Source organism: Ornithodoros turicata, chromosome 4 (genome assembly GCF_037126465.1).
Source record: "Ornithodoros turicata isolate Travis chromosome 4, ASM3712646v1, whole genome shotgun sequence".
NCBI classification, from domain to species: Eukaryota; Metazoa; Arthropoda; class Arachnida; order Ixodida; family Argasidae; genus Ornithodoros; species Ornithodoros turicata.
The window spans coordinates 60,459,575-60,482,382 of NC_088204.1; the positions used below are offsets into that span (position 1 = coordinate 60,459,575).

At 42.8% G+C, this 22,808-nt stretch overlaps 3 protein-coding genes across 8 annotated transcripts in view; 1 reads left to right on the forward strand and 2 right to left on the reverse strand.

Annotated features, from left to right (window-relative positions):
• The window catches only part of LOC135391635 (tRNA (guanine(26)-N(2))-dimethyltransferase-like), a 25,707-nt gene extending 9,938 nt beyond the window's left edge, over nucleotides 1–15,769 (reverse strand). Inside the window, exons 1-10 of the mRNA XM_064621956.1 lie at nucleotides 15,452–15,769; nucleotides 15,299–15,386; nucleotides 14,708–14,889; nucleotides 14,491–14,600; nucleotides 12,130–12,242; nucleotides 9,535–9,683; nucleotides 8,770–8,853; nucleotides 8,576–8,645; nucleotides 5,574–5,708; nucleotides 3,227–3,309 (exon numbers count right to left, since the gene is read on the reverse strand). Of these exons, the coding sequence (XP_064478026.1) occupies nucleotides 3,227–3,309; nucleotides 5,574–5,708; nucleotides 8,576–8,645; nucleotides 8,770–8,853; nucleotides 9,535–9,683; nucleotides 12,130–12,242; nucleotides 14,491–14,600; nucleotides 14,708–14,889; nucleotides 15,299–15,386; nucleotides 15,452–15,744 (1,307 nt within the window). The 5' untranslated portion in view covers nucleotides 15,745–15,769. The remainder of the gene's footprint in view (nucleotides 1–3,226; nucleotides 3,310–5,573; nucleotides 5,709–8,575; nucleotides 8,646–8,769; nucleotides 8,854–9,534; nucleotides 9,684–12,129; nucleotides 12,243–14,490; nucleotides 14,601–14,707; nucleotides 14,890–15,298; nucleotides 15,387–15,451) is intronic.
• Nucleotides 15,770–15,979: 210 nt separating this feature from the next.
• LOC135391642 (ribonuclease P protein subunit p29-like) lies at nucleotides 15,980–20,049 on the forward strand. The gene has a single exon (XM_064621968.1). The coding sequence runs from the start codon at nucleotides 16,079–16,081 to the stop codon at nucleotides 16,751–16,753; it is 675 nt and encodes a 224-aa protein (XP_064478038.1). The 5' UTR covers nucleotides 15,980–16,078; the 3' UTR covers nucleotides 16,754–20,049.
• The window catches only part of LOC135391638 (MICAL-like protein 1), an 88,449-nt gene continuing 84,765 nt past the window's right edge, over nucleotides 19,125–22,808 (reverse strand). For all 6 annotated transcript variants that reach the window (XM_064621963.1, XM_064621962.1, XM_064621961.1 and 3 more), the window contains exon 10: nucleotides 19,125–22,178. In XM_064621963.1, the coding sequence (XP_064478033.1) occupies nucleotides 22,012–22,178 (167 nt within the window). In that variant the 3' untranslated portion in view covers nucleotides 19,125–22,011. The remainder of the gene's footprint in view (nucleotides 22,179–22,808) is intronic.

Here is a 22,808-nt window from a genome sequence, read left to right on the forward strand (position 1 = left end):
AACCCGTAAACCGGGCTTGCGAAAGTGCAAACAAAGGACAATGTCCGCACACGCGCGAACAACGGCAATCGCGCGACCGCTCCCGACTTGCTCCCGACCGCTACGCGTCTTGCTGGTGAAGTCAACAAAACACGTCGGGTTTGGATTTGTGGGCGCTTGCATGCAGGTCTGATTTCTAGCGTGAAAAATGCTCCTTTGGTAGGTGTCACCATTTGAAAGTTGTCTTCACCTAACACTTCTGTGTACTGCGGTCAAGCACACTTCAACGAATGCTTAGTGTTGCTCTAAGTGTACGTTTGTAGGTTTAGCGGAACTTTTCGATTCATTTATTTGTGTTACGGGAAAGCAATCTTTAACCTATGTAATCATACACTTTGTTTAGTGATATATTAGGCTAGATTAGTGCGGCTGTGGCAGCTTGCCTCGCACTCCTAACTTCGTGGGCTCTATTAATGTAACCTAACTTCACTAAACTAACCTAAGACATCATCAACTTGATAAGTTTAGTGACAAGTTAGGTTACTGGGGCCGTGACAGCTTCCCTTGTCCCTCAAACTCAGTTTCAATAATGAGATGAAGCCGCCTTGCAGAATGGCAACGCCAACCAAAGCAGAAGAAATGTAGTCTGCTACATGAAAGCTTGTGTCAATAAGTAAGATAAGAACTTCAGTGTTGGATTTTTGTACTGTTAGTGCTTTCCGTGGACGTCGACGAGACCCTTTCTTGTGCTGTTACCAAAAATAGCAAAGGAATCAGGAAAAATCGCGAACACACACTAAACAGCGAAGAAACGCGGCGTTCCTTGAAGTGGGTTTGCCCGCAATACACGGAAGTGTTAGGTGAAGCCAACTTTCAAATCTTGTAGGGAGCATCTTGTACAAGCAAAGTACGCGGAGTAGTAAAGAGGATGCAGCCACAACCAACGATATACGAGGCATACCAACGTGAGTGCGAGCATGTTCTCAATACTCATCGCTGGATGATGCTTTACTGAACATGCAACATTTTTTTTTTTTATAAACAGAGGCCAGTGCAAGCCTTAGTGGTTATACAGTGCATTATCAACCAGCCTCTTAATAAATATTCTTTCACGTAATTTCAACACTCCACAGACCGACCGCTGTGGTGTCGCTCATGATCTAAGTTGTCTCGCGACGTAAACCACCAATTATTAATTAATTAATTTCAACACATAAAAGTATTTTTTTTACCAGAAAATACATCACTTCTTAGTATATCACCCGATTTTACCCTGTTTGGCAGGTCCTGATTTTCAACCCGATATTTACCCCCCCGATTTTCACAAAAAATAAAACCCGAAAACTGAGGGCCCTAAGTATGTCTAACAAATGGAACTGACCGACCTGCTGTGTGACGCCTGCCCACGTTCGGTACAACTTATGTCTAATAATGATAATAATTTGTGGCTTTACCTCGTGAGACAACTACGAGCAGGACTTTTCTGTGGTGAACCTCAATAAGTTAAAGTTATGCTCACAACTAACAAACGAACACCTCAACGCAGTCCTTAAGATTGCAGTTGCGCAATGACTTTGCAATACTTAAAAACAAGAGGTGCCAAGTTTCCTCATGACAAGCAAATAAGAAGGAGTGCTAACCCTGTGAGAGAGCAACAAATAATACGTTTTATGTCCTTTTAAGTTTTGTGCTGTGCCATCTATATCGGAAACAGGCTACCCCAAAGCCGTGATATGTGGCCCGCGTAGTTCCCCCGATAGCTCAATGCGGCCCGCGGGCACGAATGAGTTCGGCACCCCTGGCATATAGGACATCTAGGAAGTCCGAAATCTGTTGGCACGTCATTGTTTTGTCTCAGTTAATTCCATACTCGTCCCACTGAAGCAGGTGCAGCCATTTGTAGTCTTGGTGAAGATAGTATCACCCCGTTTCCTTCTCATTCCATTTTATTTAAAAATTTTCAGGCATGTTAAGTTAGTTCCAGCCAGAGTTGTACGTAACGTGTTACTAGTAATTGCGTTACTAGTAATCAATCACTTTTTACAGTAATTTTTTAACGTAATCAATTAATTTTGTGAGCAAGTAATTTTCCAAGTAACTTGATTACAATTTTCGGTAATGAATTACTGAGTAATCGATTACTTTCTTAACCTCCTGTCAACAATGGCAACCCTTTTCAGCAATCCAATCTGTTCTTCTGTTCCACCACGAGTTCGACTAAAGCAATGACGCAGAGGTCACTGTGACGGCCGTCTCTAGTCCATACTGGAGTCACTACGTGTTCCATGCATACTACAGTGATATGATAATCCCTTACACCCTGCCGCCCACTGGAGCAACAGTAAAATAGGTGACTGTATTGATAATTTGTGCGGGCTGTACATAACAATAGTAACAAAACGAAGTGGATGTTTCGACGCCTATACGGTCGTCCTCATCTGGGACAGGAGGTGAGACTGACCTCAATAGTAGGTGTATGTGTTTTGTATGTTGCTTTCAAATGTATTTGTGAATTTTACTTATCATGTACGTTGGTGTCTCATATTAGAATTTGCAACAAGAGCTGCAGGCTTCATTCACTACAGGCTTGTTGGCTTTGGTATGGCCTACGATTTAAAAGTAACTGGAAAAGTAACGCGTTACATTTTAAATCGGTAATGTATTACATGTTTGTAATGGTAAAGAATTACTTTTCGTGCAGTAGTAACAGTAATTGTAATCAATTACTTTTTTCGAGTAACGTGTACAACTCTGGTTCCAGCTATGTAATAGAGGCACTTCGTGATAAAAAAAGTGACATTTTCAGTTCTACACGATGGGTGCTATAAAAGGTCAGCACATTTTCACGTGTGACGCTATATCTACTTGAGAGACAGGCTTCTGCCAACCACACAGTAAATAATTTCTGCCAGAGAAATGTACAAAAAAATCATGGCTGACATGCACTGCGCTATACCAATGCATTGAGATGAAACTTTGCGCAGTCGTATTTATGTTGTTACACAGTGCTTTGTATCCACAATTTTTTCGTAGGCTTCTCTGGCATAAATTCTTCACTCAGAGGCAGCGGAACTCTGTGCGTCAACGAGGTATCAGTCAAGGAAGCATCACGTTACGCACGAAAACGTGACTGACCTTTTGGAGCACCCACCCTGTATTTGAGTTCGGGAGACACCAAATCTAGTCTCACAACACAAGACGCTTAAAATCACTTGTGCATTCCGACTGCGTGAAGGATTTTGCGTACCTGGCCTGAAGCATGTTTGGTGTTGTCACATGCACCACCGATGTCAGCCGGTCTAGAATGTAGTACAGCGGAACATCGAGCTCCTGAAATTGAAGGCACACTTTAGGCAAAATATAATTACCATAATACTTTCTTCTGGTGATAACGGGGACCAGTGTGCAAAAAACACCCCAGAAATTTATTGGCATTTGGAGAATTCCAATGTATAATGCGCACCGATGCATAGCGCGTACCACATGTTGAGAATACCAAAGCTATTAGTGCACAGAAAGCGTAAGCTCTACGTCACTGTAAGTGTTCACGCCCCCCGCCTCTGCCCTCTCCTCGTATACTTGTGCACACTGTCTATCGTTCATTTTTTTCCATCTTCCCCAAACATGGAGCATAAATGAATGATTGATACGTTTGTCACGTGGGTGAACAGAGGCTAGATACATGAGGTCGTACAACATCTCCTTAGGAATGGCACTTTCGGGGGAAACTCTGCTGCATTACGCATACACTTTTACAGGGCACTTTTTACAATGTATATTCAATTCAATTCAATTTTTATTTTCCTTTCAGATGGGAGAGAGTATAAAGCCAGAAGGCTTGACGAAGACTCTACTCCCAAGAGTACATCGTATAGAAGCACTGCAGGGGATTATACATAAGAAGGATATAAAGAATGCCCTGGCCCTGGATATAAAGAAATGGCACAATTCCTGTTTAGAAAACAAGAAGGGGTCCACTGCAGCATCTATAAACTGATTAAACAAAGATGCCGCCCTGTACTGTAATGGCTGTGCCCTATCATTAATTCTACATACCAGTACATCAAATTTCACAGCTCTAAGTTGATAGGAACAGGACCGTTTCCAAAGATTGCACAAATCCACGAATTCAGCACGATTGTTACGAACGCTTAGAGAATATGTTGATGTCAATTTATAATTAAAAAACCGTGGAATTGGCACAACGTTATAGCACTTAAAAAGCTGTCGGGATAGTGTGTGGTATGCACAGGAAAATACGATACTACAATGATTGAAAGCTCAATTCAAGGCTCTTCATTTGGAAGCGCCTGACAATTATTAGTACAGAAAGTATTATCGTACACTCGAACACATCCAACAGAATGATTACCCATTGACTTCAGTGGAGTGTGGCACTTGTGATTGCTTTCATTCGATCTGTTCAAAACTATCAAATCAGTTGTAGAAAGCTATTGATAGAAAACTTTGATGAGTTGTCTTGTTGAACATCAGAAATCTCAGTTTCTTCAGACATTAGCTGTGAAGTGTACAAGTATCTGGACTGATATCAGCTATTATCCTGCATCCACACATGCTCGCATATGGGCACATGTGACGTACTCTCCACCTGAAGCAAATGAGCTTCAGACGTGGATGACTACTTTCCAACACAAACATGAGAGAGCAAAAGCAAAGAATTCTTCATTTGTAAGACCCACGGTTTCCCAACACTTCAACATTTACTTAGCGTGATACTCTCAAACAGGGTGAGCTCTGATGATTTCATTAGCAAAGGTATGCACCCAATCAATTTATGATGTCCAACCAATCCACTGGTAAATGAAAGAGCATGTAATTCGAGCACAGCACTCTCTCGTGTTCCATAACTGCATCTACAAGGAATGCCTTTGAAGTACCAAACCTAGTTGGTCGCACAACCAGTATAGGACACGAAACAACAGTTTTTCAGAGAAGTTTATCTTCATCCCTAAACATGAAATCTAAGCTTCATACTGCACGAAGAATTTAAGTTATTAATTAAATTATATTTAATTTAATTAAGCTAAGTTTAATTAATTAAGTTAAGCTTGTTGTAAACCAAGATGTCCAAGAGGAATGTGATTCCAACTTCCTGAAAGCACGTTTTATGCAGTTCCTCTCTACAAACAAGATGTAACAACACAGCTGACAAAAGTCACCATGTCAGCAAAAAAGGAAAGCTTGCCCTTCCTCTTTTCCTGTGCAAAACAACCACTCTGGTTTTGTAAATGTGATGGACATGGTTGGGCACAAGAGAGAGCACATGTGGAGAGGATACCTGAGAGGCAGTTCGGACAATGGTCAGGAGTCCCTTAAGGGATCCCTTGAGAACAGGTTTTGACGAGCGGGTTTTGATGAGTGCGCAGGATGGAGCAAATGTTCCATGTGGTGGCACGGTGGTAGCAGTCCAGTTAAATGGTGGTGGCATTGGATATGAGTTTGGAACTGAGTAAAGGAAGGTATATCGTAGACTTTGACATAATACTTGGAGAGTCAGTTTATGAAGCTAACCTTTTGGTGCCAACCTTCTACGTTTTATATTTAACGCTTCCTTGTAAATGTTCACACCTTACCTCGGCAAGGACGTGCAACACTCCGAGCATGCGTCTTGACGTGCCGTACAGGTGGGCCTTGCTGCCAATGCTGGTGATGAGACGCTGTACGAAACCTTTGTCATGTAGTGGATCCAACCAGATTGGTCCACCAAGCTGAAAATATCATAACCTATTTAATCTCGTTTTGTTGCTGGAACACGGGTGGATAGATCATAAGCAGACATCTTCAAGCTCCACACAGGATAGGACTGATATCCTGGCAAGCACCAATTTTGTGTGCTATAAGAAGAATACAGCATACCCAGCCATACTGCAGACCTGTACAGTAACTTGAATAGAGTATTTCAGTTACATATCTTAAACGCTTTTGAGAGTAACATGGGATCTTGCAAATACTTTCAAAGGTCGGTAGCTAGTAGGCTAACTTAAATGCTTTGTCCATAACTTCTACTAATTTTCCAGGTTACTCTGAAGATACATGGATGTCGAGCGAAGGATTCTCTTTTGTCTCGGCAATGCGCTTTGCGATGTGCAGCTCCGGTCAACCTCAATAACAACATTGGAAAAAAAATTCGGTCTCATTTCCCAGCATGATAACAGCCACCCTTGGGGCACTGGGAGAACGTTAAATGAACAAAATCCTCGCGGTAAACTGACAGAATAATTTTGTTCAATGAAGATTTCTTCATGGCCCGAAGGGTTGCTGCATCGTGCTCGGGAACAAGACCACATTTTTTCCAGCGTTATTTTTAATGTTGACCAGAGCTGTACATGTGCTTTAGCATCTGAAGTATTAAGGACATCCACGTCCCTCTTGGGAAGGGATAGCGTCAGCATCTAGGGTTTGGGAGCCTGCATGAGGTGATGTGTTGTCCTGAAGGGTATGTGGGTAAGCCATTGAGCAGTCATATCAGGCAGGGTAGAAGGCCCGTGCCAAAAGCCGTAGCGAGAGAGGGCACGTAAAACATTAGGAACTCTGTATGAGGTTAAAGCAACAGTGAGGAGAAAAACAGCAGTAAGTTCTGTGGTTTCTGTAGAGCAGTCATTCGAACCTGTAGGGCACCTGTCTGTTGAGTATTTGGGGTAATAGTACGCTTAAAAATTACGGCAGAAATTGCTGTGCAGATTGTCATTGAAATGTGAAAACACTTATGAGCACATCATGGGCATTATCCGGTGATGGACAGTAGAGGCCTGTGGAGGCTGAAGTAGCTGACGCACTTTGCAACCAGTATTTATAGGATGCAAACACGATTCATAAGACTTCCCGTATGGCTTGTGGGAATTTTATCATCGTTGGCTAGACTTTGTTCATGAAGTCCGTCACCCAGTTGTTCTGGGGCCCCTTAATGTTCATATTGAAATTTCCCTCAGGCATGTTGTGTTCCTTCGAGTTTTCTACGAAGGTGTTGCTTGCAGAGTAATTGTAGAGTTTGGCTAGAAGGAACCTCTTGATCTTGCCTTTAGAGAATCCCGGTGTAACGTATACCAGCACGATGAGGGTGGGACATCCTTGTAGTCAATTTCTATGAGGCAGGTGAGGTGGGGTAACTTCGCCAGCCATCCTGGCAGTTACCGTGGTACAGAATGAGGCTACTGAGGGCTACAGTGGTGGTGGTTGTGGTGGAACTGCTTGCCGTAGTCAGCCACAATCAGGTGGGCAATGTTACGACTATCGCAGGCGGGGATTGTCCGTCCTGGGCAGACTTCATAGGAAACTTTGCAGATATTTGCCTTAAAGCATCTGAGGAAAACCCAGGAAAAACTTTCCGAACGGTACAGCCTGTGCCTGGATTCGAACTCAGGGCACCGCTCAGTCTCGACGTGGAATGCCATCATAGTAGCCACTAGGCCACAGGAGCTTTTTTTAATTTTTTTAAACGAAGGAATTTCACTGTAAAACACTTTAATTTTGTTGCCCTAAATTTTGCGAATCGAGTAACACAGACATATTCGCAACCACAAAATTTCATGGGCTCCTCAAGCTCCTCCTACTCTGTTTTGAAATTTTCATGTGCCCCTAAAGTTCGTGAATTTTCTCGATTAGCGAAATTTGCAAAAATTAAGGGCTCGTGAAATAAAAGGGTTTTACAGTATCTACAATTTTTCAATATTTCCACTGTGCCTGGACACATAGCACAGTAGAGCATATTGCACTGCTTGGGGGATTAGACCATCATGTCTATTCTGTTTTTCTGCTACCTGTTTCTTGCTATCCACTTTTAAGCTATCTGGAGATAGTGTATTTCACGGCAGTGTTGTAGTCATGTGCTTGAACACGCAGCAACCAATGAGCAGGGTTTACGCTGCGGCATACCTAGCCTCAAGCGGCCTTGAACGGTTCGCCAATAAATGCTATCGCAATTAAAAGGCAGGGGCAGGCTTTAGGATGGCAATTAAGCAGTTATTCCTGCGAGCTAATAAAGCTGCCAAAAAAATGCCATTTTCAACTTCACGCGCTTTGTATTTCTTTGACAGTGAATTCAAGCTGTGACATCAAAGTATCTTGGAAGTAACAAGTTACCTCTAAGAGTATTTAATACTCTATCTTAAATACTCCAACCATGAGTATTTAGTACTCTACTCAGTTACTTTTTTCCCTCAATAACTAAACTGTAACTCAATTTTGTACTCAACAACTTAACTTTAATACTTTTTGTGAGTATCTCGTACAAGCCTGCCATACTGTCAAGCAAGTGCTCCTATGTTTCATCACTAAATGAGTGAGAAATATTTGTGTATCACCAGAATTATTCACTAAAAAATAACACACACTGTATAAGCCAGAATATATATATAGGCCGCACTTCTTTCAAACTTTTACAGGAAAAAGTCGACCGTCGTGTTATGTACTTGGCACTGGCAAGAAAAACTATGAGACTCGCAACAACCAGTAATGTATGCTGCCTTATTTCTCTTTCTCTTGTGCTTGCCCACAATGTTTGTCACTTTCTCTCTTGCTTTGTGCAATAAAATGCTCTGCTTGCTACAAGTGCAATAAAATATTCGCCACTACTCACGTGTTGGGAGTGGCTGCAGTGCGGACAGTTGGTTCCGACAGGAGGACCTTGCGCCGGCTTGAATTTCACGCTGAAAATGACCGGAGGTAGGAGCATATTAATTCGCGACCGCCTATCACAGCCATCACTGTGATTCTGCACCACTACACACATACTACGAGCTGCAGCAGCTGACAACCAATGGTTCACTGTACCTCTTTCCCTTCTCTATGCATCTCCCAAGAGGCTGAAATGAGAAGCTTTCACAGCCACTGCACAGGTACACCATGCCCAGTTTGCTGAAACCAATCATTCAGTATGCTGGTCTTTAAAAACGACACAATGAAAGTCACATCACAAGTGCCAGTCATAATAAGTGTTTTTTTATCAATTACTAGCTTTAATTAGGAGCAATGAGGTGACAAGTGACATCCAAAGTGGCTCAAATCATTGTTTCATTTGTCAAGCTGTCCATCTGGAGCCCCCATGCAAAATTTTCTTGCTGTTCGGTGTATTATCCTTGGGGCCCAGAATTTTAGGAATTTGCCTACACATGGCTTGCACGTGACATCACACCATAGCTTTGCCAGTAATTTTTCCCTCTTTCTGGTGGACCGGCGCGCCCCACCTATACGAGTGCTTCTTTTCCCTCTTTCTGGAGGGCCGGTGCAAGCCATCTATAAATGCCTAAATGCGACATTGCCTTTTTATCCACTCCATTGAAATGTAGCCTTTTTGAACATTTTTGGATGCATAACTGCCTTTTTCAGAGGTGCAAGTGTGAGTGCATCCTTCAGGGTCATGCTGAGTGCTGCATTTTGCTTTCCGTTGCTGCGTATTTGCACCTTTTGTTCTTTTTTGACGTCTGGTTTCCTTCAGTACCTTGTGTTCCCGACAGGTAGCTTGATGAATGAAATGATGAGCTCCATGAAATGTCACTTTGTTGTTCCTTTAACATATTCCTAGTCAAAGAAACCTACCTCGTGGATTTCTTAACCATAGCAGGGCCCGTGTAGACTCTCACAAATACTCTCACGTAGAAGTCCGCACTCAGGGACAGAAGTGGAACAGTATACCTCCCGTAGCGGTTGGCATGAGATTCAATGCTTTGCAAGATGATCCTCAGGGCCTGCCGGGGATGAAGTGCCACGATTTGTTTCCAATTTCTAACATCCAACAGCTCATTAAGTTTTCCAAAACCATGGTTTTCAGTCTAATTGAAATCAGTTCAAAAAAGTGAACTGACTTAAAGTAGCACAGAAGTCTTTTTTAACAGCCTGTTTATAAAACTGTTAAGTAGGCCAGTAAGATGTGCCATGCAAAGTCATAATTATCGCAGAAATTGAATTTAAAACGCTCCGCAAAAAGTGACCATGCGCAGCGGTGGTGAAGAGCAGTACCAGCCTGGAACCTCGTGCTTACGCTATAAGGAGAACGCTCGCTGATTGGTCTAAAGAAATGTTGTCTGCTACTCTGCTGTCGTCCGCTACTCGGCTGTTCGGGGTACTGAAAAAGCTTTTATCCTGGCTCGGTAATGACTCGGCCGCTGCTTCTATCCCCAATTCTCCGGGAGAACTGGCAAAACTGGTTTACGGCGGCAAAGGGACAAGGCGCTGACCCGCACTGACCAGCGAACCAGACAGAGTTCTCCTTATAACGTCATTAGTGACGTGGCATCATACCTCCTCATCCTCGTAGTAGCGAGTTAAGGGTGAACGCACGGAGACATGTTTATGAGAGTTTTTTTCTGGGAAACAAGTTGCACACATCAAAACCTTTCGCGCTATTCGGTAAAATGACACACACACTTTCATCAGGCGTCTTAATCTGAAATTTTTTTGGCCCTCTGTAATTCTTTAAAGGGACTGTCACATTCATTCCAGCCGATTTCGAAACTATGGTGTCACTTTATTCCTCGTTCACGGCCGACTACGGTATCAAAAATCCCACACGAAATGGTGGCTCGGCTTGACTGCTATTCAATGGAATACATGACAAGGGCAGATGCCGGACGCTGAGAGTATGCCGGAACTCCCTCTCTGGAAAGAGGTGAAAACGTCATTCCCTACACCACCAATCAAAGAGTGGCCTTGAGAAAAGGGACACCGCGGCAGTGCAGGAGTCTGGATAGCCCCAGAGCGCGGCCTTCTCACCTCACGTTGATGTCGTTGTCGCAGGAGTCTCCGCAGCTGCAGAAGCAGCGCTGATCTTTAAAATGTATTTATTTAATATCTAGGCATTAAAATATCTAGGCGTTAAAATTTGCCAAGTAGATTGTTGGTTGACGGTGAATATAGGAATATCTGTTTCATAGATAGGTTCCCAGATGCACCTGTACCTTTAATGAAAGTTGGGATTGCATGGTTTCGTACCTCAATATATCCAACCAGTAATCTTCTTGTGTGTAAAAGTGATTACTTTTGCATATTCTCTTGTATTCCACTGCTTTTTATTTCCACCATGCAGATTAACATAACAGCCAGTGGCTTGGTGGCGACAGTGCTGCTCAACAGAGGCCAACACATCCGATATACAGGCCGATCTGATTTTTGTAATCGAAACAGAATTTATTTTTTTTAAATAAGGGTCACTGCTGCATGGATGGCTTCTTCGTTACATGTTTCTTCAGCTCAGCGGACATTACATGGGCAGGTAGTTCTTGAGACCAGTAGTGTAATTAACTAAAATTTGTGTCAAATTGCACCTTCTATTTAAAGGTTTTGGGGTTAATGTGAGATGGCGGAATTGAGGCCACCCAAAGCCACCCTTCGTTTCGAGATCATGGAATGACCACATACAATGGAATATACATCACCAAATTTTGTTACAAAAATGACCCGAAACTGCAACAAACGGGTCTCAAGATCTGACAGAATAACGCTCATATCACGTCGGAGCGTCACATGCTTTGGACCGATGGAGCCGATTGGAGCAGGCACTAACGTGCTGGCCAGATCAACCAAAACCGCCTTGCAGCCCCGATTGGCTCACGGAGGTGAAGGTCATGTCTTTTCCTGCACTCCCGATGCGCATATTTTCGGTTTTGGCTCATTTGCATAGCAAAATTTTGGTTTAAAAAACGGGTGGCCTCGAATGATGATTGGCTCACCCATACCACAGACGGAGGCACAGAGAGGCAGAACGTGCAGGAAGTGCTTCGCCCGTGCCAACGAGCAACACGTCACACTCAGTTACAGAAAGACACTGAGTTCATGTGCATCAAGTGTCATAAAGGCCACGCTTCATGGAGTACCACACTCTCGTGAATTTTTGAAGAGAAGTAAAAGAACGCCCAACATGTTCATTATGTAACCAAGATGTATATGTAGTTGACATAACTACTAAAGGCTTATGGAATATCCATCGGAATACTCGATAAATAACATTTCAGAATTCAGAAATGTGTGCATTGTTTACGAACAGAGGAAATTTATGTTTATGAAGCCTTATGCATTTTGGCACACAGCTGTAGCTTTTGCCTACCCTTGAAAATGCTAATGCCATCTAAAACACAATTTACTGCCAGGTCAGTTAGGACAATACGTAGTTGATGGCAAAATGATGAAGCCACGTACCAATTCATGACAGCACTTGGTTTTGAGAGAGACTGATCCGTACTTTGCCCGACAAGTTTCACTGGCGTTGCCACATAGCACGGCCATGTCTGTGCATGTCACCAGCAGTAAACCTGCACATGATAATGATGATGTTTTGTGGTGGAAAAATAATTATGCCTATCATGATGTACCAAGCATTGGAAGAACAACTGAACATTTTCAAAATGTTGATGATGAAGCTGGAATATTGAATGAACTGCGAATTGTTAAAAGTAACATGTCAGTGTAAAATCACAGATGCAATGCAATGACATGAGGATACTTTGTACTTCCTTTCTTAAATGGGCTTATTCGGGACCACGACCATCTCTATAATACACAACCATAACACTCGCCCGTTAGTCTACGGCAGTGTTTCCCAAACTTTTGGCGGTGACGGACCCCCGGAAGCGATGAGAACCAATTCACGGACCCCCCCCCACACTCACACACACACACCGTCACAGCCAGTGCATAACCAGCAACCTCGTCAGCTGCTGCGTGCTTTCGATACAGCTTCAGAAACGATTCCGGACTGGTTTCTTCTTCTTGTTTGTATGTGTATGACGCGGACAAACGTGCATTGCAGGACTTTTCTATCAGAAATTAGAAGCTAGCCGTTGAAGCATGCTTGTAGCAATTTTGGAAGTTCTGGGTGTTTGGAAATCGGGCAGCATATACGAGCGCGTGTTTGTGGGGACGAAAATCCTCACTCAAATGTGAGAGACGGTCGCGGACCGCCACGGACACTCTCGCGGACCCCCAGGGGTCCGCGGACCACACTTTGGGAAACACTGGTCTACGGGACTTCCGTCCGTGGCTCGAGGAGCAGAAGTGACGTATTTACCTGCGGAGCGCCCGCCAGGGGCGCCACCCAGAACAGCGCCTGTTGTAGTTCAGCTGTGTGCAATATGAGTGGTCCTTGTGGTTAATTCTTCGCGCGTACATGTTTGCGTATTGTCGCAGGTTCTCTGTGCATGTAGAGCTAAGAGTTGTGAAACTAAATATACTCAGAAATGGGCTGTGCTCGAAGCGTAAGGTGGCACGTAAAACTGTAAAGCTCACGCTATGTGCTGTGCATCGTACATATAAACTTGGCAGCAGCACCTTCTGTGTTGGGCCAGTTACAATGCGTTTACGATCGTTAGATGCAAGAGCGTTCACAGCTTACGTTTCGCGTGAGAGGCGTTCCGTGTTAACATACAGGGCAGCTACAGAGAATGGGTGAATGAGACCGTAAGAAGAAACTGTGTGTTCCTGGCAGAGAAATGAGTGACGCCAGTTACGACGTCCAAAAGAATTTATTGTCGCAGCAAGCACTTCAGTTTCTAATCAGCACTTGCTTGTTTTGTTCTCCTACTTATTGGTCCCTTTTTATTTTTACTTTTTTTTTGCAGTCCGCCATTACAATGCTCTGCTAACCTTCATTATGCTGTTCGGATAGGAGACACTTTGAGGACTTGTCTTGATGATGGCTTTTCTGCGACGCTATACCTTGTGGTGCCTGTTTCTTTGTGTTCCCTTTGCACTTGTAGGAGATGCAAGGCCGCGTAAACTTTGTGATCACTAACGTCGTCAGTATATCGTCACCTCCTGGAGGTGATGTTGGCTGGGCAATGTCAGGAGAAGATGGGACATCCTGTTTACTGGCTGAAGAAGGCAACCTCCTGTTACTCAGCTATAGATAAAACTACTCAGCTATTTGATAAAGTTATTTATGGTACACACTGCCATCCATAAACTACACCGCAATGAAATGAAACCATCGCAATGCAGTCACCTGGATCAGGACCCCGCGATATATTTCCAGCCACTTCTCCCGTGAGGCAGCATTTGAGGGGAACTCGAGGAAGGAAATACAGTCAAACTCCTTTACAACGAAACTCAGGGGACAGCAAAAAAAATTTGCAGTAAAGGTATTTTCGTTAAAAAGGATGTCCATTATTGGACCTATAGGGCTCCAGGGGGACCGGAAAAAATTTTGCTGTAGTGGTATTTTTGTTAAAAAGGTGTTCGCTATAAAGGAGTTTGACTGTACTTGGGTCCGACACTGCATTCTTCAGCTTGCCAAGCAGGACGGTGCAGTACACCATCACGTCTCGCGTCTGACAAACCATGCACTGGAAACAAACACCGCCGACCACATATGAAAACCAGCCAAAACCAAAACGCGAATGACGGCAGCGACGGTATCCGCATGGCATGTGTCGTCTGCCGAGGGGCACTTATTCAGCGCCACAAACGTGCAGCGGTTGCTTGGTGAAACTAAATCAGCGGCGCTGGGGCTAGGTACGAATGTTACGGTCGTGTATTATAGAGATGGTATGTTCGGGACCTCACCTTTATCTTTAACAGCCTGGACTGCCGAATCCAAAAATGGAGCTGGACTTCCATATGGGTCAAGGTCCACCACATCAAATCTGCTGGACTTGTATTTGTGCATCAGCAACCTGCATTTAAAAATCACATTTAATGATTGCACAAAATAGTGCTTTGTCCCAAAATGTCCAGAGAACGCAATTAAGAACTCCTTTCAAAAATAATCAGTGAAACTTACGCTGCTTCCCCTTCGTTTGGTTCAACAAGGTGCGCCACATTATTGTGTTCAATATTAGCACGCATGCTCTCCACAGCTTGACGCGAATAGTCATTTGCCAAAATGCGCTCCACGCCGTCAATCTCCAGGGCATAGCGAATCGACCGCAAACCTGACGCTGCAAGAGCTTCTAATATAGTAACCTGAAATATAATAAATAACAATGAACAAGCAATAGTAACTTCCCTAATAAAATGCACATAAACAACGGGGGAACACCTGGGTGCGAAGAATGATACACGAGTCACCGAACAGATCCGGTGTGTGAAAAATAGCAGTAGGTACTTGTTTTGTTCACGCCTTTGAACAGCATATAACTATATGCTAAAACAGCGGTGACATAGTACCCACTTATGGTGACTATAATTTTTGTGTGCGTTTCTATGATGTGCCCCACTGTACAAGTACACTCTAGCCACAAGATGCGTTGCAGCTCCAGTGCTTTGAAATGTACTTCTGCCAGCGTAGTGTGTCATGTCCAATAGCACTGCACGGTCCTTTGCGGAACTTATATATTCTTCACCACGTGGATGCAGGTGCAATATGTCATACCTTGTATTCACCGGCATCTGTACTGGATCCCAGATCGGACTGCTGTTCTTCTCGGCGAATATTGATGAACTCTTGTATGACAGCCACACTAAGATTATCAAGATAGAAATGAAAGTTGTAGGCTATACAACGCGCGACAAGGCATGTGTTTACCTCATGTCCCTGTTGAATTCTTGAACGGGATTGTAAAAGACATCATGCGTGGATGGGAACAGCACTTCTGCTTTTCCTTCCTTGACTGATGTCCGTGGTGTTTTATCGAGTGTCACCTCAACGTCATGTTTTGAATCAGATGCAGTGTCCATATTACGTAACTGGCTACCACACTGCGCTGCGACAATGTCAGTGGATGTTAATCGAGGGGAACACCATATTGAGGATCGCTTATATCTGTATAAAATTTGCCGTAAGACCACGTTTTTCAAACAGTAAGCTAAAGCTACCATACCGCCGTCTGGGAGACATTTGGCACAGCGTGTCGTCTGCTGCAACTTGTGTCGGTCTTGCCCATCTTGCCAGCACAACAAATAAATAATATTATTTGTATGGTGTTTTTTTTTTGTGCTAAATATACACAGATACTAGATAGCTAGAGTTTAGGTAGATAGATACCAGATACTCAGAATCATCGGACAGGTCGTCAGCGGCATGGTCAGTAGGGTCGTGGTGGACGACGTGGGTGGACCACAGTTGATATCCAAATCCAATCCGGTCTAATCCGTTCACACCTATCACGCCTATCACACCTCTGAGAAAGTTATTTTGCGGTTGAACACCATCATGGATGAGATCCAAGCATCTACTACAGGCAAGCAAGAAAACATCTTGAAGTCGGCGCAAGCAATGAAATATAAACCACCGCTACCTCAACAACAGAGCGACTTCATCAATACGTTCGTAAGCAAAACAGTGCGCGCGTCGGACGCGGAAAAATGGAAAAGATCGAGTACTACCCTTTACGCACTCTTTGAAAGAAATATAATTCGATCCAAAAAGAGTCGTAAGAAGAAGGGAAAGCTCCTCACGTGTAAAGAGAAGCGGAGTCTCGGCATATTCAACGTGAAGGCTGAAAAGCTTGCCTTCAAATCTTTCTTGCCGATTCACAACATGTGGAAGGATTATTTCAGAGACGCAGTGGGACAGAACATGTGGGAACCAGGCTCTCCAGCCTTGCTGAAGGCAGAGTACTGTGGCTGTCTTATGGTTGTTGCCGCTGCAAAGTGCCCGTCGTACGTTGGGAAACGAGGCATCGTTATACAAGAAACGAAAAACGTTTTCAGGATCATCACCGCAGAAGACAGAATTGTGACGATCCCCAAAGCGCACACTTTGTTCGCGTTCGAGCATGATGGGCGCTTGTTCAAAATATATGGCAGTCATTTTAGGGTGCATAGCTTTGAGCGCATAAAGTCTAAGTTCAAGGTGAAAGGTAGCGTGACAATCAGTGGAAAATAAATTTTTTTAGTTTCTGCAGAAACCTATATTTTTTAGCGTCTCTGCTGCTGTGGTGTCTCCAAGTATTTGGAGAGTTTCTAAATAGTAGTTCTTATAGGAGATTGTTTCTAAATTTGAAAGTTTCTAAATATCAACGAGCAGTGGAGCTGCGGCCAAAAAATTTGTCCCAGCTTGCAGCAACTCCTGGGATTGAACAGTACATAAGAGCTTCTGAAATATCTCAGTATTTTTCAGAGTCTATTGAGATAATGGATTCAATAAGTAAAATGAAAGGTTTGCTGTCCATGATTAGGGTAGCGTTATACCAGTTTGATGCAAGCAACTGCAACTTGAGGATGTGAGTGAAAGCCAGTATAAAGTGCCTCTGTACAGAAACTATGCTAATACGTAATGCGATTTGCGCAAACATCACCTTCGATTATTTACAGCTGGAACAATTCTCGATAGGTTCGTCCCTTAAAGGGGTCGAGACACCTTCATAGATGTCGTTCATTACATCATGGACGCATAGTACTGCACACTGGAATAATGAGGAAAGAAGAATTATTCTTCTACGTGTCGTATTTAGCGAGATACAAGCCCTCGGCACTCCCCCGAGCAAAGCGCAGAATTGCAGTATCCGTGGTGCCCATTTCCCCCGCTTCTATTACCCTCCTCACTGTGAAACTTTCAATGCAGGCTCACATCTGTGCAAAGAACTATGTTTTATGTTTATCTGGGATGACCAGTTGCAACCCCTTTAAGTGATTATAATTTGTGGCTTTATGTTGCGAGACAACTATCATCGTGAGCGATGCCGCAGTGGTTGGTTTACGGATTAATTTTCCTCACCTGAGGGTTCTTTAATGTGCACCAAAATCTTGGCACGCAGCACGCGGCATGTTTTAGTTGCACTCCCAGCTTGGTTTTGAACCTGCATCCTTGGGATCCGTAGGCAAACATGTTACCAACTGATCTACTGAGGCCGGTACATCGATAAAATCTGACACCTTTATTGGCTTGCAAGCCAATAAAGAGAAGGGATACAATAAAGTGCAAGGATGCATTGGATAGACTATTACTGACCTTGTTGAGCCAACGTTCGACTTTCGAAACAGTATCAAATACAGTGTCGACCTTAAGTTGAGGTACAACTAATTAATTTGGCAATTCTGGCGCGCAAAATTGTACTTTATGGTGCTGGTCCTCATGATGTCGAGCGAGTTCACTTCAGGTAGATCAGGTGATGCAGAGAAAAAGAAACTGACTTATAGATGCATTGACAATGATTAAGCAAAGTGCACAGATTTTTATGGAGGGACTCCATTTGTGAAGCGGTGAATATCGGTATAAAGACCTCGTGACGTGTTTATTATGAAGGAAACTTTCTTGAAAATTGCTCGTACCAAATAGCATGTAACTTATCTACGAGTAATTATAGTTATTAGGAAAGTAACTAGTAACTCTTCATTGTAACGAGGCTGAAACGATTGAAAAAGTGTTTATACGTTGTACTGAGGCGCATTTTTTATGGGATGACTTAAGCAGGGCTGTTGATAAGCGAATCCGTCTAAATCCGCATACCATAAGATACTTGCCACTTGCCGACAAGCATGGGCCCAGGTACGATGTCTTGTTTGTGCTGGCAATGTTCAGCTTATGAAAACTTGTAATAGCTACATGGCTTTCGGTATGGCTCTCTTGTTCATGTTTTTGCGCTACGGTGCTCACTAACAGCAAAATCCACATGTTAGACATGAAGCGCAGTAGTTTGTAGTGTGCTACACGACGCTGCATGACATGGGAGTGTGTGATTCAAAGAAAGCTTCTGGAAAATGCACACAATCGCACAAAAAGTTTAACATGTGATTGGTATTTTGTTTTACGTCGCTCGTCGTTCCATAATATGGAAAATATGAGAAAGTAACATGGAGCAACGCGCCGTGTATTTGCGATGCTCGTATTTGTCTGTCTGTGTGTTTCAGTCTCAGAACAGTTACTTTCAAGCGTGTTAAGAAGTTTCTAAGTTCACTCATTTCCAGTATGAAAAATGCGCAAGATTTCGTGATGTCTTCATCCACGGGTCAGCAACTTGGCGACCTTTCTTAGATTTAAAATATTTATTTTGTTTTTACTGCCCTTGCATCCCAACTCGCTCCTCATGATGCTTGCAAGATGACCTCTCTCTTTAATCTGGGGCCCTTGTGTCATCTTTTTTTGTGTGTTTTTTTATTGTCCTGTTGAAGTTGGGTTTTTTTATGGATTTTAGAATGGACCGCCAATCTGCCCAAATTTTAACTTTATTTCAGTATAAATAGTTCCCTGCTTCCCAATAAATGTGCAGGTGCTATTTACTAGTGCTTCCACTATTAGGCAACAGATCTCACACCTCTTTGCTAAAAAGAGCAGTTTATTGTCATAGACGTGACAACAAAGACCACCGTATAAAATCCTCCCCAGCAGCTTGCCCGTATGTATCAAGACACATTCCATCTCTGATTGCAGACGTCATATACGTTTTCATAAAATAATATTAGTGGCACTTCCATAGTTATACAAAGTCTCAATACTCAATATAAGCCTATGTTGTTATCACAGCTCTATCAGACACCAGAGATGGGGGATCACTGGAGTATCTTAACCTCTTAAATAAACCTCCCCGATTCATTGTGTTCTTTTGATTTCGCGCTTACTGACCAGCACAATTCTGCAGCACATTTCTTTATCATTGCAATAAGGCAAGCAATAATGAGTAACACTGTTTGCAATTTTGCCCCACAATGTACATGTCAGTCACAACATCGGGCAATTTGACACCTTGAAATGAAACCTGGAATGATGAAATAAATAGAGTAGATAATAAAATAGATAGATAAAAAATAAAATAGGAAATATAAATGGAAAAGATAAGGGGAGCAAGAAGTAACAAGTGATGAATTGATGGGCATGTTACTGTGCAGGGCTTTTTGCGTCTTGTGTAACGAATGTAGCCAATGTACTGAAAGCTTTCTTTTCACAAAATGGAGCTGCTTCTCCAAAGGTATTCAGCATTTGCATGCCTGGGTGGGCAGATCCTATGCAGCAGAGTGTTTAGAGTGTTTAATTCGAGCTGGAAGCCTTACGGCCCACTCACATCCTCAGGGGGCCATGGGAAATTTTCATTTGTGCACCTAAAACCACGCAGAATATCTTTCCAGGCCTGGTACTGGTGTGTTCCATTTGTTTTTCTCTATGACATTTTTTAAGGATTGGAGTGTGTGATTTTTTTAACAAATTAAAGTTTGTCGAATCCTGAATATATGGGCACGATAGCAGCACTTCTTGTCTTGGTTCACTCAGCTTCGATCTCTCTACCGAAACTGCCTCGTCCCCTGAAGTATTATAAAACACGAATAGCTATAGCACCTCACAGCCCCACATAAAAGTCAACATATGTTTCTGTTCATCGGACATAACAACAGACAGTGCTGAAAGAAACCAATTAAGATATGCAAATGTAATGGCCCATTGTGCGTAATGCGCAGGAAATTCCATACAGTGTTCTACAATTTTGGGTAAATCCCATACTAAGGCTCCATCATGAATAAAACAGATAAAATTGCTACTCAGGAATTAGACACACATCAACTTCTGCATAGGTATGGAAACATCCCAGTAAAGCTTCGTTTCTTCAAATGCATTTTTCACCATCATTATGGCATTTCTGGCAAAGCTGTCGGTAAGGCGCTTCAATGACCTTCTACAGTTCAACTGTCTCTATAATTTGAAGGCACAACACTGCTAGTATTGTATAGTGCACATTTTTCAGATTTGCAGGATAGGCTCATTAAAACATACCCGTACATGTTTGAGACTTAGGGGCTTCCGTTTTAGGGTTCAACCCGGTAAACACCATTTTTACCCCCTGATATGCATCGTCACATAGGGTAGGGCCCCCCACCTCCTTTTCACAAAAAGAAAAAAAAAAAAACAATAGCAAACTTGCCAAAATGGACAGTTTGTCACCAATGTAGGCGCGAATTCAGTCGCTTAGCATCTCGTTTTCATCCTAAATGCAAGAGGCACTCTCTCTCTGTTTTTTTTTTTTTTTCTCGCTATCTGAGAGTCTGCTTTTCCATTGAATATTGTCAGATTTTACGGTATGTTACATCTCCGGAATAATTTTTGCCCCCCCTCCCCTCCAAACTACAAGGGTCTATCGAGACTACATGCCCAGAAGACTAACACGAGTATTAGGGCAATTAGAGTCATGAATTTAGACCAATGCAAAAGAAAGCTTTACTGCAACTGTTTCTATGGTGTATGAAACTTCACAAAACAATGGCCAGAACGAGTCCACACCTGACAGGCAGTTCAGATGTGAAACTCCCATATTTACTCGCACAATTAACGTGGTGTTTTAGCGACACAGAGGGGGCGCACTAATCGTACGCTTGCATTTAACGCTACAGTGGTTATCGCTGTGCAGTTCCGTCGGCAGTGCCGCTGATGTCAGGGTGCGTGAAACGCAAGGGGGAAAAGTACCAATATTTCAGCGCCCGAACTAGATGTGTGTCCATTATGCAAGCGTGTTAATTATGCGACTAAATACAGCATTTAGCGAGCAACTCTCTCCTTTACACAGGTGCGCCGTTTTGTGTCACAAATAGTATAGTTAAAGGCCAAGCGAAGAACTTGAAAGTTGCCAGCAATACAGCAGTGGTGTTGGAATGGCATTGTCACAGTTGACGAAATGCTCCACAAATATTTCTCGTACAGTTGCCTTACCTTAAGTACACGATGTTCACTGCACGACACCCGGTCACATCACATATATGTAAACATTTTTCTGTGGACGAACACCACTACAGAAAGGTCATTTCAGGTTGCAGTAATACTCGATACTCACTAAAATATTCCAAAGAAAGCGTGTATGTTTTCCAGAATTTACATAGAGGTATGCAATCTGTACCATGACTTTAATATATCCTGTTTTGCCTGCTAATTATTATCTGGGGCGATCGCCATGAGGCTAAGCTTGCAGCTGCAACGGGGCTCTTACATAATATGCACCACAATAAATGAAGCAAATAAATAACAACACAACTGATCTGACTGTCAAAAGACACATTGCATAGTTGATACATCTCTTATGCATCTACTTTTGTTATACATACTATAATTATGGAAGATAATCTTTACAATACAGTTTCCCCAACTCTTTCTGTCTCTGCTGCTTTTTAACAGCTGGGACATAGAGGACGAGGATGTCCCGTGAAGAAGCTATTGTTACGTAAAATTCATTTTGTTGGCACAAGTTTTTGTTTGATTATTTTCCGCAATGACTTGCGCTTTTCCTCTTCAGACTCTTTACCGTCCTCCTTCTTGTCTCCCTTCTTGTGTTTTTTCTTCTTCTCTTTTTTCTTCCCCGTGGTCGAGGCAGGACTCATCTTCTCTTTCATTTCACCTGCAAATGTGAAATGCAATTATGCGATAAAGACAAGGACACAGTCATTACGAATATTCGATTTTTAATCAGATTCCAATACGGTCCCCATGCAGTGTCACCTGCAGCTGAGAACTGTAATAATGTGTGATAGGACAATTGAAACCTGATAAAGACTAGGACACTGTCAACACAAATTGAATTTAAATACTGTCCCAACGTCAAATCACCTGCAACCATCAATTGTAATGTGTGACAAAACTATTAAAACCTGATAAAGACTGTCAAGACAAAAATTTGTGTGTTTAATAGCCTTCAAGTACTGTCCTAATGCAATTATACATTCCACGTTTTCACTAAGTTGACTTTAGAGCAGTGACAGTATTCAAACAGAGTGACATCTTCATCAACATGGTCATCAAAAATGTGAGAGCCCTTAAACTCAATTCATTTCTTGCATTTACTTTAAATGTGCATGAGGGCTTTAATTTGCCAAGTTATGTGGGCATGAACCAGGCTATTCATGGCTAGGTTCTGACCTTTCTGGGTATAACCCATCCCACCTAGTATCTAGCCCCCATGAAAAGAGGTTTTGGCTTTGATACTATAACCACCAAAAGGCATAAAAAACAAGCAAGCAGCACCCTCTCA

What these genes read in the sequence shown, in the direction of transcription:
- LOC135391642 (XM_064621968.1), top strand. Translation starts at nt 16,079, where the DNA reads ATGGATGAGATCCAAGCATCTACTACAGGCAAGCAAGAAAACATCTTG.